The sequence below is a fragment of the Ramularia collo-cygni genome (genome assembly GCF_900074925.1).
Source record: "Ramularia collo-cygni strain URUG2 genome assembly, contig: RCC_scaffold07, whole genome shotgun sequence".
Taxonomy (NCBI): Eukaryota; Fungi; Ascomycota; class Dothideomycetes; order Mycosphaerellales; family Mycosphaerellaceae; genus Ramularia; species Ramularia collo-cygni.
In genome coordinates this window covers 823,204-839,130 of record NW_019716261.1, presented here as the reverse complement: position 1 = coordinate 839,130, position 15,927 = coordinate 823,204, and the positions used below count along the sequence as shown (strand labels likewise).

General features: G+C 53.3%; 9 protein-coding genes; 5 read left to right on the top strand and 4 right to left on the bottom strand.

Annotated features, from left to right (window-relative positions):
- Positions 1–313: 313 nt before the first annotated feature.
- RCC_05287 (related to origin recognition complex subunit 3) lies at positions 314–2,314 on the top strand (the record flags this gene model as incomplete). The annotated part of the gene is made up of 1 exon (XM_023770558.1): positions 314–2,314. One exon carries the CDS (start codon positions 314–316, stop codon positions 2,312–2,314), a length of 2,001 nt encoding a protein of 666 aa, XP_023626326.1.
- A 38-nt stretch (positions 2,315–2,352) lies between these two features.
- Positions 2,353–2,982, bottom strand: RCC_05286 (related to a putative low-affinity copper transport protein; the record flags this gene model as incomplete). XM_023770557.1 has 3 exons in its annotated part: positions 2,353–2,467; positions 2,517–2,604; positions 2,715–2,982. The coding sequence occupies 3 exons, from the start codon at positions 2,980–2,982 to the stop codon at positions 2,353–2,355; spliced, it is 471 nt and encodes a 156-aa protein (XP_023626325.1).
- A 313-nt stretch (positions 2,983–3,295) lies between these two features.
- Positions 3,296–4,948, top strand: RCC_05285 (probable rRNA processing protein Pwp1; the record flags this gene model as incomplete). Its single annotated transcript, XM_023770556.1, has 1 exon — positions 3,296–4,948. The coding sequence occupies one exon, from the start codon at positions 3,296–3,298 to the stop codon at positions 4,946–4,948; it is 1,653 nt and encodes a 550-aa protein (XP_023626324.1).
- Positions 4,949–5,480: 532 nt separating this feature from the next.
- RCC_05284 (probable Histidyl-tRNA synthetase) lies at positions 5,481–7,208 on the bottom strand (the record flags this gene model as incomplete). XM_023770555.1 has 2 exons in its annotated part: positions 5,481–6,867; positions 6,928–7,208. The coding sequence occupies 2 exons, from the start codon at positions 7,206–7,208 to the stop codon at positions 5,481–5,483; spliced, it is 1,668 nt and encodes a 555-aa protein (XP_023626323.1).
- A 188-nt stretch (positions 7,209–7,396) lies between these two features.
- On the top strand, positions 7,397–9,428 carry RCC_05283 (related to vacuolar sorting protein; the record flags this gene model as incomplete). XM_023770554.1 has 2 exons in its annotated part: positions 7,397–7,483; positions 7,539–9,428. 2 exons carry the CDS (start codon positions 7,397–7,399, stop codon positions 9,426–9,428), a joined length of 1,977 nt encoding a protein of 658 aa, XP_023626322.1.
- A 186-nt stretch (positions 9,429–9,614) lies between these two features.
- On the bottom strand, positions 9,615–10,286 carry RCC_05282 (uncharacterized protein; the record flags this gene model as incomplete). Its single annotated transcript, XM_023770553.1, has 1 exon — positions 9,615–10,286. The coding sequence occupies one exon, from the start codon at positions 10,284–10,286 to the stop codon at positions 9,615–9,617; it is 672 nt and encodes a 223-aa protein (XP_023626321.1).
- Positions 10,287–11,469: 1,183 nt separating this feature from the next.
- On the top strand, positions 11,470–12,087 carry RCC_05281 (uncharacterized protein; the record flags this gene model as incomplete). XM_023770552.1 has 3 exons in its annotated part: positions 11,470–11,684; positions 11,802–11,954; positions 12,024–12,087. 3 exons carry the CDS (start codon positions 11,470–11,472, stop codon positions 12,085–12,087), a joined length of 432 nt encoding a protein of 143 aa, XP_023626320.1.
- Positions 12,088–13,030: 943 nt separating this feature from the next.
- Positions 13,031–14,353, bottom strand: RCC_05280 (uncharacterized protein; the record flags this gene model as incomplete). Its single annotated transcript, XM_023770551.1, has 1 exon — positions 13,031–14,353. One exon carries the CDS (start codon positions 14,351–14,353, stop codon positions 13,031–13,033), a length of 1,323 nt encoding a protein of 440 aa, XP_023626319.1.
- A 323-nt stretch (positions 14,354–14,676) lies between these two features.
- RCC_05279 (uncharacterized protein) lies at positions 14,677–15,881 on the top strand (the record flags this gene model as incomplete). XM_023770550.1 has 2 exons in its annotated part: positions 14,677–14,986; positions 15,034–15,881. The coding sequence occupies 2 exons, from the start codon at positions 14,677–14,679 to the stop codon at positions 15,879–15,881; spliced, it is 1,158 nt and encodes a 385-aa protein (XP_023626318.1).
- Between the last annotated feature and the right edge of the window lie 46 nt (positions 15,882–15,927).

Sequence of the window (15,927 nt, the reverse complement as noted above, 5' to 3'; positions counted from 1 at the left end):
CTATTTTACGTGCGCCGAGCCAAGACCGTCCCACATCAGAGCCAGCATCGCCGCGATGCCTCGCCACAGGACTAACGTTGGCCATGAAGCACAACAGACAGGTTAAGGTGAGCGAATGGTATCGATATTGACAACTTTTGACCATGTTCATCTTTGCGTATATGGCTTGGGAGGGTTTATGCACCCAGCTCCCTTCACCCAGACGCGAGCTAGCGGCTTGGCCCGCAGACCCCTTTTGATTGGGCAGCGCGTCTGCACGTAACCAACCCAAACCAAACACCACTTTCAGCATACAACATCACATCGACTTACGATGGAGTACGAAAAGTGCTATGTCTTCCAGCCGGACGATGCCAGAGCGACAAAACGCAGGCGWACCGAGCCTCAAGGACTGCAGGCATCATGGAAGCTGAGAAAACAGGCCTACGAACGGGCATGGTCTGCACAACAGGAACGCATCGATGCGAAAGTGAATACCATCAATGCCACCACTGTCAACGATATCGCTGCTTTTCTGGACGCAGCTGCAGGTGAGCCAGTGGTGGACCGTATCCCGACGGGCCTGATTCTTGCTGGGCCAAATTCTGCTCTCCGCAATTCCATTGCAGCACATGTATCGGCTCAGGATGGAGGAAGTAGCATCAAACGGCTTCTGGTGCCCATATCTTCGAGCGTGGGATCAAACGTTAAAAGCGCATTGAAAACCATAATTCAGAAAGCGACTTCACGACCTGTTGATGATGACGACGATGAGCTGGAGGAGCACTCTGCATCGCGGAAAGGACCCAAGCTTTTGAACTACGACCTTCAGATACTCCACGATTATGTGCAGGAGCGCAACATCCAACAAGTCGTCATCGCTATTGAAGATACGGAAGCTTTTGACAGCGACCTGCTCTCGGAACTCATCGAGCTTCTGGGCTGTTGGCATGGCCGCATACCTTTTGCGTGTCTCTTCAATGTGGCCACCTCGGTCGAATTCCTGCAGCAGCGTCTGTCCAAGTCCGCAGTCAGCTGTCTAGAGGGAAGACTCTTCGATGCGGAACTCTCCACCGATGAAGTGGAGCAGGTCTTTGAGGCCATAACAAGTCCCGAAGCTCCCATCTGGCTGGGACCAAATCTAGCGTCGAACATGCTCGAGAGGCAGAGCGACTACATTCAAAGTATCAACTCACTAGTCGATGCGGCGCAATATGCATACATGTGCACCTACTTTGCAAATGCGCCCAGCATTTTCCTAGACCCATCTTTGTCATTCAAAGACGTGCCCAAGGATCATTTCGAGGCAATACGCAACCTGGACTCTTTCCGAGCCTACGCAAAACAAACACTGAGCGATGGCGACACCAAACAACTTCGCCATTTGCTAGATTCAGACCAGTCGCTGTTCACTTTTACTCAGGAAGCTATTCGTGACGGCCGGGTCGCTCTGGCCGATACAATGGCTGCAACAGAAGTTGTTCGTGCGGCTCAAAACGCACTTCCCAACACTCCGGTCACGGCAAAGTCGAAGCTGTACATCCAGGCAATGTCCATGAAATTGGCGAGATCTCCTTTGATCCGCACGCTGCTCATGACCATCCGGAAAGCACCCTCAGACATCACCCTGGAGCTCATGAAGACCATCGCCTGCCTCGAGGTGCACGAGGATCTGAAGACTCAAGCAGAAGAAATCGGTAGCGAGCTAGAGGAMCTAATCGAGGCGCATGGCAACTCCAAACAACCACTGCGAAGTGCTGACGATGTGCGAAACTCAACTATGCGAACGACTGTTGTGGCGCAAAAAGTGGAGCTCAGCAAGCAGAAGTCCGCTCTCTCAAAACAAGATACAGCCTACACCACTATTGTACGCCGCTTCTCAGACTTGCTGGAGTCATTCCTCGCCGAAAAGCTGGCAAGCTCTGAGCATCTCGTCTTGCACGAGATATTCATGTATGATCTGCGGTCACCTTACCGGGAAGTGTTTACGCCGCGGCCTCGCCACGCCATTGAGCGGGCTCTTGCGGCTCCGCATGACTATTTGGATTGCGACTGCTGCGCTCCCGGACAGGGTGAAGCAGAAGAAGCCACACTGGCAGCTTCGCAACCAGCGACTGCTGTGCTATATCAGCTGTATCTCGAGTCTGGCAGTCTCATCAATGCCAGCGATCTATGGCAAGCATTCCAGGCGGTGGTGGGCGACGCTCAGGAAGATATACAACACACCATGGCGCTTTTCCAGAGAGCTCTGGCGGAGCTACGATACATCGGTCTTGTGAAGGGAACAAGGAAGAGGGTCGATCATGTTGCAAAGGTGGCGTGGAAGGGTTTGTGAAGGACGTATATACCCATGATGCGGATCGGCAGCGATCGTCAATGACAGGCAGCACTCTTGGAGGCAGAAGAACCGCTGAACAACAGATAGCCAATAAAGGCACCAACGCCCACTGCAATCATGACCCAACCGTTGTAGGTCATGAATAGAAGCCTTTCACATATCAGCAGGATTCTAAGAACTGTTTCAGGGCTCAACTTACATGATAAAGAACGAATAAAACACCTGCACAGCATAAAATGCCGCCTTTGCGACCTTTCCCTTGCCCTCTTGATCCGCGACAGCATTGCCTGTCCCGAGGAGTGAGCGACGTTCGTTATCGACAGCTTCTTACAGCACATAAGTTTCTGAGAGCCACGAGCGAGCCAGACAATCTCTACTACTCAGGGGAGACACTTACGAGGCATGCTCTCGAGCACGATGGCCTGTCTCTGCTCATATCTGCGGGAAGCGTCTCGGACGGCTTCATAGCCAGCAGTAAGAACCATGATGCCGAAGAGAGTAACGATCAGAGACCAGAGACCGGTGACTCTCCAGCTTTCAAAGATGATGCAGAGGTTCTCCGTCTTCCAGGTGAAGAGCATGTTCATACTGCACATGGGCATCGGCATGTCGTGATCCATATCGCCGTGGCCCATGTCGCCGTGGTCCATGTGGGAGTGGGCCATTTTGAGGATGGAGGATGGATAGAAAGATGGTCGATCAAGGATATTCTTCGCTGGCGCAAGTAATTTCACAATTGTCACGGTAAAGAAGGAGGGGAGCGGTGTGCGGAGCGAGGAAGATGGAGGACGGGCTGCTATATACATCGACAACTTGCTCACACCACGACAGGGATCTTCGGTCCTAGCGCGCCTTCTTCGGAACGCGGGCGGCCTGCTCCACATGCCAAAACTTTAATCTTTTTGACGATTCTGAAAATGAGTTGAACTTTCATCCTCTCCATTTCCACCACCACGTTTCTTGAAAGACTCGGCCAAAATGACGTCCATGATCACGGCCACGGCATGGGTTCCTCGAGGCCATGCTGCAGCCTACCCTACAAAGTACCAAATGGACGACGACGAGTATGCGCGCATTGCGAAATTGGCCAAGTTGGAGCTGGATGATGCGAAAGAGGATCTAGAAAAGGCTCGGGATGCGTTGAACAAAGTCAACATGGGAGACGCCAGTGAGGGTGCGGACGAGCACGATGACGAAGACGAAGACAGCGAGGACGAAATTGCCAAGGATGACGACCTCAAAGAATACGACATGGAGCACTACGATGATGAGCCCGACGTTCCGGGCGAGGAAGACGATGAGCCTGCAGGGGGGGTGTTCAGCAACATCAAGGATCTCGCATACCACACAGATAACAATGACGATCCATATCTGACACTTCCTGGAGAAGGCGAGGCATCAGATGATGAGGAGCGAGAAGAGCTGCAAATCCYCCCCACAGACAGTGTGGTGCTAGCGGCGAGGATAGAGGACGAGGTTGCGCATCTTGAAGTCTACGTGTATGAAGACAGTGCGGATAACCTGTACGTCCACCACGATGTCATGCTTCCCGCCATCCCACTGTGTGTGGAGTGGGTGGGAACCAAGGTCGGCCAGGACGCAGGCTCAAGCGAAGGCGGTAACTTCGCAGCCGTGGGAACAATGGATCCAGACATTGAGCTATGGGACTTGGACATTGTGGACTGCATGTACCCCAATGCAGTTCTCGGCCAGAACGCCGGTGCTGGAGTGGACATGCCMGAACCCATCATGAAGAAGAAGAAGAAAAAGACCAAAAAGGCAAACGACGCCTACCATGTTGACTCGGTGCTCGCTCTCGCAGCCAACAGACAACATCGCAACCTCCTCGCCAGTGCCTCGGCCGACAAGACCATCAAGCTATGGGACCTCACAACATGCACCGCCGCACACTCGTACGCCCACCACACAGACAAGGTCTGCGCTCTTTCATGGCATCCTACACAATCTTCCGTTCTCCTATCAGGAAGTTACGACCGCACAATCGTTGCCGCAGACATGCGAGCTCCCGGCGCAGTGGTCCCGCGATGGGGTGTTGAGAGTGATGTCGAGCAGTTGCGGTGGGATCCACACGACGAGAACCGCTTCTACGTCAGCACCGAGAATGGCATGCTCCATTGTTTCGACGCACGAATGCTGCCCGCAACGCCGGAGCAAAGCAAGCCCGTTTGGCGATTGCAAGCCCACGAGCAGAGCTTGTCATCCTTCTCTCTCAATCCCACCGTTCCAGGCTACATCGCGACCGGCTCCACAGACCGAACCGTCAAGCTCTGGAACGTCACAGCCGATGGAGGACCCTCCATGGTGGTATCTCGCGATCTCGAAGTCGGCAAGGTCTTCTCCGCCAACTTCGCGCCCGACGATGAGATTGCTTTCCGACTCGCAGTTGCAGGAAGCAAAGGTGCCGTGCAAGTTTGGGATACCAGCACCAATAAAGCCGTACGGGAAGCTTTTGCTACAAGGATGAAATTGCCTTTGTCGGCCGACGGTGAGATCAAGGAGCGCTTGGTCGGCATTGAATTAGACAATGAGGTGGAGGAGGAGGAGGAAGAGGCCGAGGAGCATGGAGGAGAGGGGGGATGGGAGAGCGCGGAGAGCATGGACGAAGATTAGATCAAGATATATCCCAGTGTAACCAGGCGTAGTGCGGCAAGTCTGTTGATAACAAGTGCCAACGTTCTACGTAACTTGTAGTAAAGCGTTTGACCTGTTTCTGAGTAGCGAGTTGTTTTTGGGTGTGACCAATGCTCTCTACATGGCCGTGGGGTTGGTAGTGAAGATGATTTGATCAATGTGTCGTGACAAAGTCATATCCAGACCATTTCGATTCGAATAAAATCCGGCAATACCTTGACAGATTCGCCCACGCATCCCCAACTCAAGCAGCGGACATGATAAAGAGACAAAAACATCCTGATTGCTACGAGCCTGGACTGCCACGCTCGCATGTAGTGAAACTCGTCGCCCTTAGTCGATTTATTGCAATCACCACTACCCCAACCCTAACCCTAAAGTTTCCATCATCGGGTCATGCTGTATTATCGAGAAATCAATCGGAATGTTTGATGGATCATGTCCATAGGCTTCATATCTATCAACCATGCTACCATCTATCATGCACCCACGCCATGCACAATCCGGGTATCTACCTCATAACCACCGTGGAACTCCAACCCGCCCGAGCCTGTCTCGCAAGTCTCTGCTTGACCTCTTCCTCTACATTCGCAAGCTCCACAAGCACCCCATCCTTTTCGGGGTGATCGCTCGGCAGACCCATTTCCTTGATCTTGCACTTGCCAGCAGCAAGTTCCTCATCTCCGAGAATCACGGCGAAAGGAATGCCCTTTGTCTCCGCTTCTTTGAATTGCTGGGGAAGTTTGGGCTTCATCTTTCGCGCGTAGGCCGTGTTGATGCCAGCCGCACGCAGACGATCGGCGACGTTTGCCCGCTCGACGAACAATCCCTCGAACCCCTTACCACCGAATGCCATGACGTAGACGTCTGTCGAGCTTGTCCGGATGGGCGTTGCGTTGGAGTCGGCGGCCAAGCGTTGCTTTGTGATGCTGAAGATTCGCTYGACGCCGAAGGAGATGCCCACGCAGGGAATCTGCTGTTTGCCGCTGAACATTCCCACGAGATTGTCATATCGTCCTCCTGCAGCCACTGAGCCAACACCAACTGTTGGGTCATTTGATCGATCCTCATCCCCGTCGGTCGCCGACTTCTTCGGTCTCGATTCCTTCTTGCCCGCTTCCTCACCCTGTTGTTGTTGAGGCGCCGAGCCCTCGGTGACGACCTCGTAGATGACGCCAGTGTAGTAATCAAGCCCACGAGCCAGAGACATGTCGAAAGAGATTCGATCCCGGAAGCGTGGTGCTTGCAGGAATTGGAACAGCAGGGCCATGTCCGACAGACCGTCCTTTGCAGATTCATTCGCCATGAGCTTCTCATCCTTCTGCAGCGTCTCCAACAAATCCACGCCTCCCTTTTGCACAGCATATTCTCCTATCCGATCTGCCACCTCTGCCTCCAGACCCTTTTCTTCCGTCATCTCCCTCTTCACTTCCGACCACGGTGACTTGTCCAGCTTGTCGACGGCAGATGAAATGGTCCGTAGCTTGTCCTCTGGCACACCACATACCTGGAAGATGCCATCTAGAATCTTGCGGTGGTTGATCTTGATGGTGTATTTGCCCTCCCATCCGAGAGCCTCAAAGGTATCGCAGGTCAGCTTGATGATGTCGGCATCGGGCATCATGGCATCGTAGAGACCGGCAATGTCGAAGTCGCACTGGTAGAATTCACGCATGCGACCCTTGTTCATCGCCGGCTGATCTCTCCGGTGCACCTTGGCAATGTGATAGCGGTTGAACTGGGAAATGTCGGGGTTCATGGCCAAGAAGCGAGCGAAGGGGACGGTCAGATCGTATCGCAGGGAACAGAGCTCGCCGCCCTGGTCGGCCAGGTCGTAGATGAGTTTGCTGTCCTCGCCATATTTGCCGGTGAGGATTTCCTTGAGCTCAAAGTCGGGACTAATAATGCTCCAGTCAATGGAGCTGGTCGGAGATGAGATGTTGCATACCCAAACTCACGTGTCGATGGTTTGTCCGTCATACCGCTTGAAGACAGTCTTGATCGTTTCGAAGATTTGGTCGCGAATGGCCATGTCCTGAGGACCCCAATCCTTGGTGCCCTTGGGAACTTTGAGCTGTTGGCCCTTGGCCTTGCCATCCTTTTCTTTGCCCATTGTCGGGGTGTGGAAGATGTCTTGGGAGCGGAAGTGGACGGTTTGCGAAAATGATCGGAGGGGAGGAAGTCGGCGTGGTATGCGGATGACAGGTGTACGACACGAAATTCGAATGAATTGCTTCATACAATCAAGAAAAAAAGAGCGTGTGGTGACTCAATCAATAACTTGGAAGTCAGTCGACGACGTTTGGTGTCTTTCCTGTCCCGCCAAAGAAATGAAAGTTCAACCGTTGTTCAGCCGGTGGGGACCTCGATCCCACCACCCGTCGACCACTTCATCCAGACCAGACATTCACTTGACATGGACATGTAATGGCCGCATACTCGGCCGCAAAGGCCATCAATACGCACGACATCACCGACAAGGCTCGCCGGGAGTTGCTCCATGTTCTCGAGACGGTGAGATTTCCATCTCGTGCTGAATCACATCCAGACATCTTACCGTCGTTGATAGGTCCGAGGCAAGAAGAACATTGTGCTTGAAAAGTCATTGGCTGGAACCATTGGCTTGATCGTCAAGTTCAGCACTCTGCAAGAATATGGCGTGGACAAGCCCTTTTTCCTCGAGAATCACAATATCGATTCCAGCCAGCGGAACATTGTGTTCATGGTTCGGGGAGAAGATGCAAACAAGATCCGCATGGTAGCAGAACAGATCAAGCTCGTGCGAAGTGAAAGCAAGATTGATCATGAATTTACCATAATATGGGTACCTCGCCGAACCATGGTCAGCAACATGGTGCTAGAGGAGCACGGGGTGTTGGGCGAGGCGAACATTACAGAACTCGCGCTCCACTTTGTCCCGCTGGAGGAGGATCTTCTATCGCTGGAATTGGAGGATGCCTTTAGCGGGCTTTGTTTGAGAAAGGATCCCACCAGCATCTTTTCATCTGCAAAAGCCCTGATGCTGCTTCAAAAGCAGTATGGTCTCTTTCCAAGGATACTTGGAAAAGGCGACAATGCCCAGCGACTGGCCGAGTTGCTCCAACGCATGCGGAATGAGGAAGATGTCAATGCATCCGCAGATCCAAACAATGCCTACCTTACCTCCTTCGGACTGACACCAAGTTCGCTGGTGGAGAATCTAATCATAATCGATCGCGAGGTGGACTTCCCCACCGTGCTATCGACGCAGCTCACATACGAGGGATTGCTGGACGAAGTGTTTGGCATTGCCAACAACAATACAGAGGTCGATTCCTCAATCCTTGGTGGAGCACCAGCACCATCCCAGCCACAGAACGGATCCGCACCGACAGCAGCAACCAAGCGGAAGATTTTGCTAGACAGCAGCGACAAGCTCTACCCAGAGCTTCGCGACATGAACTTTGCGACGGTCGGACCTACACTAAACAGAACGGCACGCAGACTGGCGTCCGACAGCGAGGCCATGCACAGCAAAGATCAGACGGTAGCCGATTTGAAGAACGTCGTACAAAAGCTTCCCTCCTACCAAGCCGAGTCCGCAAGTCTCAAAATCCACACCAGCCTTGCCGAAGAGGTCATGAAAGTGACACGAAGTGAGAGCTTCGGCCGCATGCTAGAAGTTCAGCAGAATCTCCTCGCCGGCTCCGATCCGAGCAGTCTCCATGAGAACATTGACGAGATGATCGCGAGGGACGCCCCTTTCGGGACAGTTCTCCGACTCCTCTGCCTGGAAAGCTGTCTCTCCAATGGCATTCGACAGCGTGAACTGGATCACTTCAAGCGTCAGATACTCCAAGCATATGGCTACCAACATTCCCTCACCCTCTCCGACCTCGAGAAGATGGGACTCCTCGTTCCAAGGGAGAGCCACCGAGGATACCTCAATCCCATTGCAGGCAGTGCAGGACAGAGCGCCACAGACTGGAATGCGGTGCGGAAAGGCCTGCAGTTGTGGGTTGATGAAGTGCAAGAATCCGAGCCCAACGACACTGCATATGTGTTCAGCGGATACGCACCATTGAGCGTCCGCTTGGTTCAGTCTATCTTGCAAAAGTCGCATGTGCAACAACTGGTCAATCCCAAGAATGCTGCTGCCGCACCTGGCGGGACGGGTTGGAAAGGTTTCGAAGACGTCCTCTCTCGCATTCGAGGCGCGACAGTGGATGTGACGCAGAAGGGGAGTGATGCCGATGTTTCGCATGCACGCAAGACGCTCCGTGGGAACAAGGAAGGGCCCAAGGTTTCCATTGTGTTCTTCTTGGGAGGCGTCACGTATGCGGAAGTTGCAGCATTGCGGTTCATCAGTGATCAATTGGAGAAGGATAGTGGACGGAAGTTGGTCATTGGTACGACATGCATCATCAGTGGGAAGAAAGCGATTGAGGTGGCGGTGGAGAAGAAGACGTTTGTGGCGTGATGTTGTGCATTATGATACACTTGGTTGATGACTATGTCTCTTCACATTTGATCTTTTCCGTCCCATCCCAATTACCATATCCCTGTACTGCTAGAACGCTCAAGACAAAATGACAACAGCCATGCAGAAGCTCGCAAGTCGCGTCTCATCGACACCCAATCAATCTCCCTTCATCCAAGACCTGTCTCACAAGAGAACGGCAAAGCCACCGACCATGGCACCGAAGAGGGCCATGGTACCAAATGTCTGCCCAGCGCTGAGCGCCCACACTCTGACGTGGGAAATGGCATTGGAAGTATCACCACCACCCGACTTGGAAGTAGCCATTCCATACAGCGTCGCCGTGACACCATCGCTGGTCACCACCTGCCCACCATCACTCGCCGTTGTGGAGGCATCCGAAGCACCGCCGCTCTTCGCAGTACTCGACATGGTGGATGTCAAGGTGCTCGTGTTCTGCCTCGTGGGGTTCTGTGCACCACAGGGGTGGTCGGCCGTACAGCTAGACTGACAGGCCGTGTTTCCATTTCCGCAATTGGCCACGCATTGGGTGCCCCATTCCTGGCAGATGAAAAAGGGGAGGGTCTGGGAGTATTCGGAGACGTTGGGGGAGAAGCCGTTGTCGCAGACGCACGAGTAGGTGAGGTCCGAGGCGGTGCAGTCGTTGCTGTTGGTTTCCAAGCTCGCTGATTCCACCGTTTGCGAGCAGATGAGAGGGCATTGGGCGAGTTGTTGGTCGCACCAGAAGGTGCGGAGGCTTTCGCTCACGGACTCTGGGTTGATGCGGTATTGGTCTTGAGCGGCGACGGAGGTGGTGAGGAGGGCGGTGGCGAGGGAGACGACGGCGAAGGTCTTCATTGTGGCGGCGATGGGATGGGATGGAAAATGTCGTGTGGTGTTTACAATTCTGCGTGTTGATGAGTATAATAGTATGTGATGGGTCGATGCGTGAGTTTGACAATCTCCAGGGGATGTCGGTACCTTCTATCCCCAAATTTCTACTCCGTCACAGCGAGAAGCGAGCGTGGAGAAGAGATGCAACGAAGGTTCAATCAAACAAAAACAGAATTGAATTGAAGAATAGAACAAGTCCGGGTGATGATTGAGTCGCGGAGAGAGGAGCACAGAGGGCGAGTCGAGAGAGATGGGAAACCGTTGGAGCTATAACCTAAGGTATCCTAAGATACCTTTGCCATGCCATGCCTACCTATTTCACAACCGCTTCCACGGGACCACGGCGGACGAAAATCAAACATTTCCCACGAGCTCGGACGTTGACAAGACTTCCCGTCGCCGCCCGTCGTCGTCGCCACCTCCCATTCGCTCCAAAGGCATGGATGGAAGCGTGTTTTCATCAATAATAATAATCCCCCGCCTCCATCACAAGAATCTTAGATGGCCCTGTGAGGCAAGCTTACCACCCATTTTCTGCTGAGAGAGATCCAAGCTCCTCTCCCGCTCCGAAGCTATCTATCTATTCACGCGTCTCGGGTGTCAGAAAATAGGCCTGTGTCTAACCCCTTCCGGTAAAGAATGCTCTGGAGTCGCGTGAGAGCTGCATCCCGTCGTGCTCTCCCGCGAAGCTCTAGTTTACTGCTTGGTTATTTCCCCATCGTTTGTACGCCGCACTTCCAAGGACCTTACCTCCCGAGGAAAGCAAAGGCCGCGCGTTTGTTGAGCAAAGAACCTAGACCCAAACGCTGTGTGAACGGCACAGCATACCTTACCTTTGCAGCAACAAGGTCCAGGGAAGAGGAGAGCCGGAAGACGCCTTGGCCTGCTCGTTTTCTGCGACTCGCGGATGTCCTCCCGCCACCTCCCCGCCTCAGATCCTTCATCGTTTGGGAAGGTCGACGAGGATGAGCTGCCTCCACTCGTCGCCACGATGGATCACCCGCATGGAGGGCCTGTTTCAAACATGAACCAAAGTGGGTCCGACCAAACCAGAGATCAACATCATCATCATCATCATCATCATCATAATCATGTGACGGACGCACCTCCGTACTGGRTCTCCCAACATTCTCGTACCACCAGCTCCATGAGCCATCAATCCCTCCACGACATCCGACCTTCGGCCATAGTCCTGGAAGATCATTCAGCAGAGCACTCCCAGCAAACACTCTCCTGCTGGGCACAGTCCGTATCCATTGATGATTATGTGATTGTTTCTGGACCCACGGGCATTGGAGCATATGTTGTCTGGGCATGCACCGTTCGCACACTAAAAGGTGGCGAACTGAGTCTTCGTAAAAGGTCACTATTATTATTCCTCTTCTTTGAACTAGCAGAGTTGCTAAGTTATATTCCCCACACACACACACACACACATCATGCGTCCATCAGATTCAGCACATCTAATACGTGTCATAGATACTCCGAGTTTGATCGCTTGCGAGTGGAGCTCTGTAGAGCTTTCCCGTATGCTGAAGCCATGATACCCGAACTGCCACGGAAGAGCCACATCAGTCGATTCCGGCCCAAGTTTTTGCAGCAGCGGAGGGATGGGTTGCAGCAGTTTTTAAAGTATGCTTACCTTCAACATTTCTTTGCTTGCTGTGTGTGTGATGTTGTGCTAATTAATCGTGCTCACAGCTGTATTCTCCTCAATCCGGAATTCGCTTCGTCGCCTATATTAAAGGACTTCATCTTCAGCTGAGATTTGTTGTGTGTTGTGTTGCAGACATGTGACCAGTTCCAAATGCATCGCAGTCGTTACATGCGTGAAACATCCAATCCAACTCCTCCTAAACGGCGTGAACCACACGAAACATCAGTCCTGGGCGAAACAGAGAAGTGAGATGATCCTGCGAATTTTCCCTACTGTCCCTGGAAGACACGCCTCTTCGTCCGCCGGATGTACATGCGAAGTCGTCGTCGAAATTGTCAGCAAGTCCCGTCGACATCGCATGATGCTGCCCGCAACACCACACCATCATCACTCTCCTCATGCCAGTAGCAGCAAGCCCGTGTGATGAGTCGTCCAGAGATTCATCAGAAGAACCTGTGAATGCCGGCAAGAGCACTGAGAGGCGCGGCAATCATTCCCTGGTAGAGCTTTCGAAAAGAAGAGCGTCCCGTCCAACCTCCTCTGGACAGAAAATGTCCATTCTCAACCCGACATGACCGGCCGTTTGAAGGGGAGAAGTACCAAACCTCAACTGCAGAGACCTTCATCAGACATATATTGTCGTTATCTGGCCATGATATCAAAGGCAGCGTAGTACATTTTTTACTCCCTACAAGCCGGGCTCAAGATCCGTAGGCACAGTATCGAGCAATCTCAAAATCAAGATCCAGAGAACGCATTCCTCCTTTCTCATGTCCATATGCGGCGCTCACAAGAAAACAATAAACGTTGCTTTCAACGTCGCTTCCTCAAGAACCAAGCATGCAAATATGGGATATCGTTTCTCACAAGCTAAAGCGAACTTCTCAATGACCGCTAAATGCACTTGATTCAAACCACAAAAAAGAGTCAATGGTAGAGCACCCCGTGTCTCATCGTAATGCTTCTTCCCTTCCATCCGTCGCTAAAACGCTACATCAAATCCCATCAGAAAGCAGACTTGCCTCCCTCAAGAGCCTCACACATCAAATCTTCACGGCCCGCCCTTGGGCCTCTGATTCCACAACTTGAACCCTCTCTTGTTGGCCTGCACCATGACGAATTTCGCCTCCTTGGGATCGTAACACCCCCGGACATCAAACAGAATCTGCCCTTTGCTTCCCCGCACCTCCATCATTCCCTGAACGACAAAGCTCCCTCGCGGAGGTTCCATTTTCTTGGGCGCCCAGTGTTTGTTGAGGGTGGTTTGGAAAACGATGGAGAAGATGGGCAAGTCCATGGATTGTCCTCGGGTGTTGTCGAACGAGGGCATGGGGACTTGGATTTGCCAGGGAAATCGCTTCTTGGCTTCGTCGGAGGCTTCTGCGGTGTCCGTGGGGGAGGATCTGCTAACTACTGCTCCGGCGGGATCGATGTCACCGCTTCCTCGACGGCCTTTTTGGTTCTTGGCGGCCTGTTGCTGTTCGGCCACTTCCAACGCCAGACGGAGTCGTTCTTCGGGACTGAACGGGTCCACGCCTTCCACTCCCAACGACTGTTTGATTCGACGATATTGAATGCCTGCCACGGCTTTTGAAGCGGCCCATGTAGCGCGGAAGACGGCTGCGGGCCAGAGGGCACGTTGGAGACGGAATTGTTCTTCGGGTGTGATTCGTTCGGCAGACCAGTGGATCGCGGACTCACCAATCTCCAAGCCATAGCGCTCGTACTCTTGTGGTGGACCGTCGGGAAAGGAGATGTCCAGCCAATACTTTCCCACCTTCAAGTCCTTGCCTAGATGCTGCACCACTCCCGGATGTTTCTGCGAGCCCGCAAAAACCTGCTGCACGAGAGCGTCCTGGATCTTCTTATGTCGCGGCTTGTCCTTTGCGACCTTGACGAATTCCTGCCATTCGGGATCGCTGCCTCTGTAGAATTCTCGGGGCAACTTCTTACCCCATGTGAGGGGGATGAAGGTGTATTCCTCGTCATCGTCGTCCTCGTCGCTGAGCACACCCTTTGCGCCGCCGTCCTTCTTCTCCTCCTTGTCCCGGTCCGCGTCTTGAACTTCAACATCGATGGTGACGTATTGACTCATCTGCTTGAACAAGACCATGCAGGCGAAGATGTAGAGGGCGAGGGTCATCTGTCGTTTCCGCGTGAAGATGCCCGGCTTTTGGAAGCGCACGGGTTGGAAGGGGATGGGTTCATGGTGTTGTTGGCTGTGCGGTTGTCGGTAGGAGATTCGGCGATGATGGGTTCGCGGGATGAGTCGAGGGGTTGTTGATGGCGGTATTGATCGTAGCGTGTGTGAATATGTGGGAGGTTGTGGGCGTGGGAGAGGCGAGGACCGCAGGCGCAAGGCCAGACGTTGCATTGTTGATTGTGAAATGGATTCGATGCTCGTCTACCGCGAGATCATGAAGAAAGGTGGGAGGGACAGGGCGCAGGATGAATGGATTGTGAATGCCGATGTAAAAGGGTGGAAAATTCAAGTAATGGAGGTCGTGTGCTGGTCATGTACGGTGTTGTAAGCAATCAATCAATCACATGTAGAAGACTGGACTCGCAAAGGTGATGATCGAAGGTGGCGKAGACGCTCGCTAGTTCGAGATCGAGGTGACGATCTTTGGTCGAGCAACTCCAACTCCAGTCTGTCCATCCATCCAACCACACTTCCCCTTCCCCCATCAATGCACCATGAAGGTCACCACTTCCGCCCTGTTCTCCGGGCTTTGCTGGTCTGCCCGTCTGGTCTCCGCTGATTCCGCCAACATCTACACATTCGACCCGCAATCCCCAGCGAGACCACAGCCCAGGACCCTCGACCCCGTCGCCGCGCGATTGGTCGTGGCGCAGAGGGCGGGCGTCGAGGATTATCATCGCGATGACCTGAGAGAGGAGCCCGAGGATATCATCGCTGCCATTAATGATTATGGGAGACGGACTCCCCTGTTTGCGGAGGAGACGACGAAGCTGGGTCAGGCCGTCATTTTGCTGGAGGAAGATGGTAAGCCAATCCAACCAGAAAAGGAAGACTTTACTAACAAAATGTAGCTTCCATCCCTTCATTAGAAGCCTACACATCCTTCTCCGTCTCCCCAGTCCCCGCCACATGGGCCACTCGAGGCCTCCTCATCGACCTGGCCAAGCAGTCGGATCCTCATACCAATGTCCTTCTCAGTGACGTGGATATCATCACTCCCATGCGGAATCACAGACAGCCATCACCCGATGTCAGCGGCAACTCCTACCATTTCGTAAACTCCACCTCGGAAATGGAGACCTTGTTCCGCAGCCTGGTCGACAGCAAGAAGTGGRGCATCACCGCCATCACCATCCCTGCCCACCACGAACGCAACGACGACAACACCTGGGGAACGTGGAGGCTGCCTGACCAGCAAGCCATCCTCAAGAAGAGACAACAGCGTGCTTCAGAGCAGATCTTGACCGACGTTCGCGACTTCCAACCCGTGCAATCCGCCGCACCTCTCGCTTCGAACAACAACAAGACATCCAACAACACCACCCCTCTCAGAGGAATCCTCCCCGCCTGCTACAACACCCAAGAGCACTGCGAAAAGGCCACACGCAACTGCTCCGGCCACGGCAGCTGTAGCAAAAAGTATCACGACCCCGACTCGGGCTCCAGCGGAATGGATTGCTTCAGCTGCTCGTGCAAGGATACGGTCGTGRAGAACAAGAATGGCAAGAAGACAACCAAGTGGGGAGGTCCGGCTTGTCAAAAGAAGGACATCAGCATTGAGTTTTGGCTCATCGCCCTCTTTACTGTCGGCTTGATGTTCCTGGTGAGCTTCGCCGTTGGCAGCGTGTGGGAGATGGGCAGTGAGGAGCTTCCCAGTGTTATTGGAGCGGGAGTGAGCGGACCCACGGCGAGGAAGTAGAGTGTATATACCGGATTATGGGAATTGACATGTTATTGTACCAGAG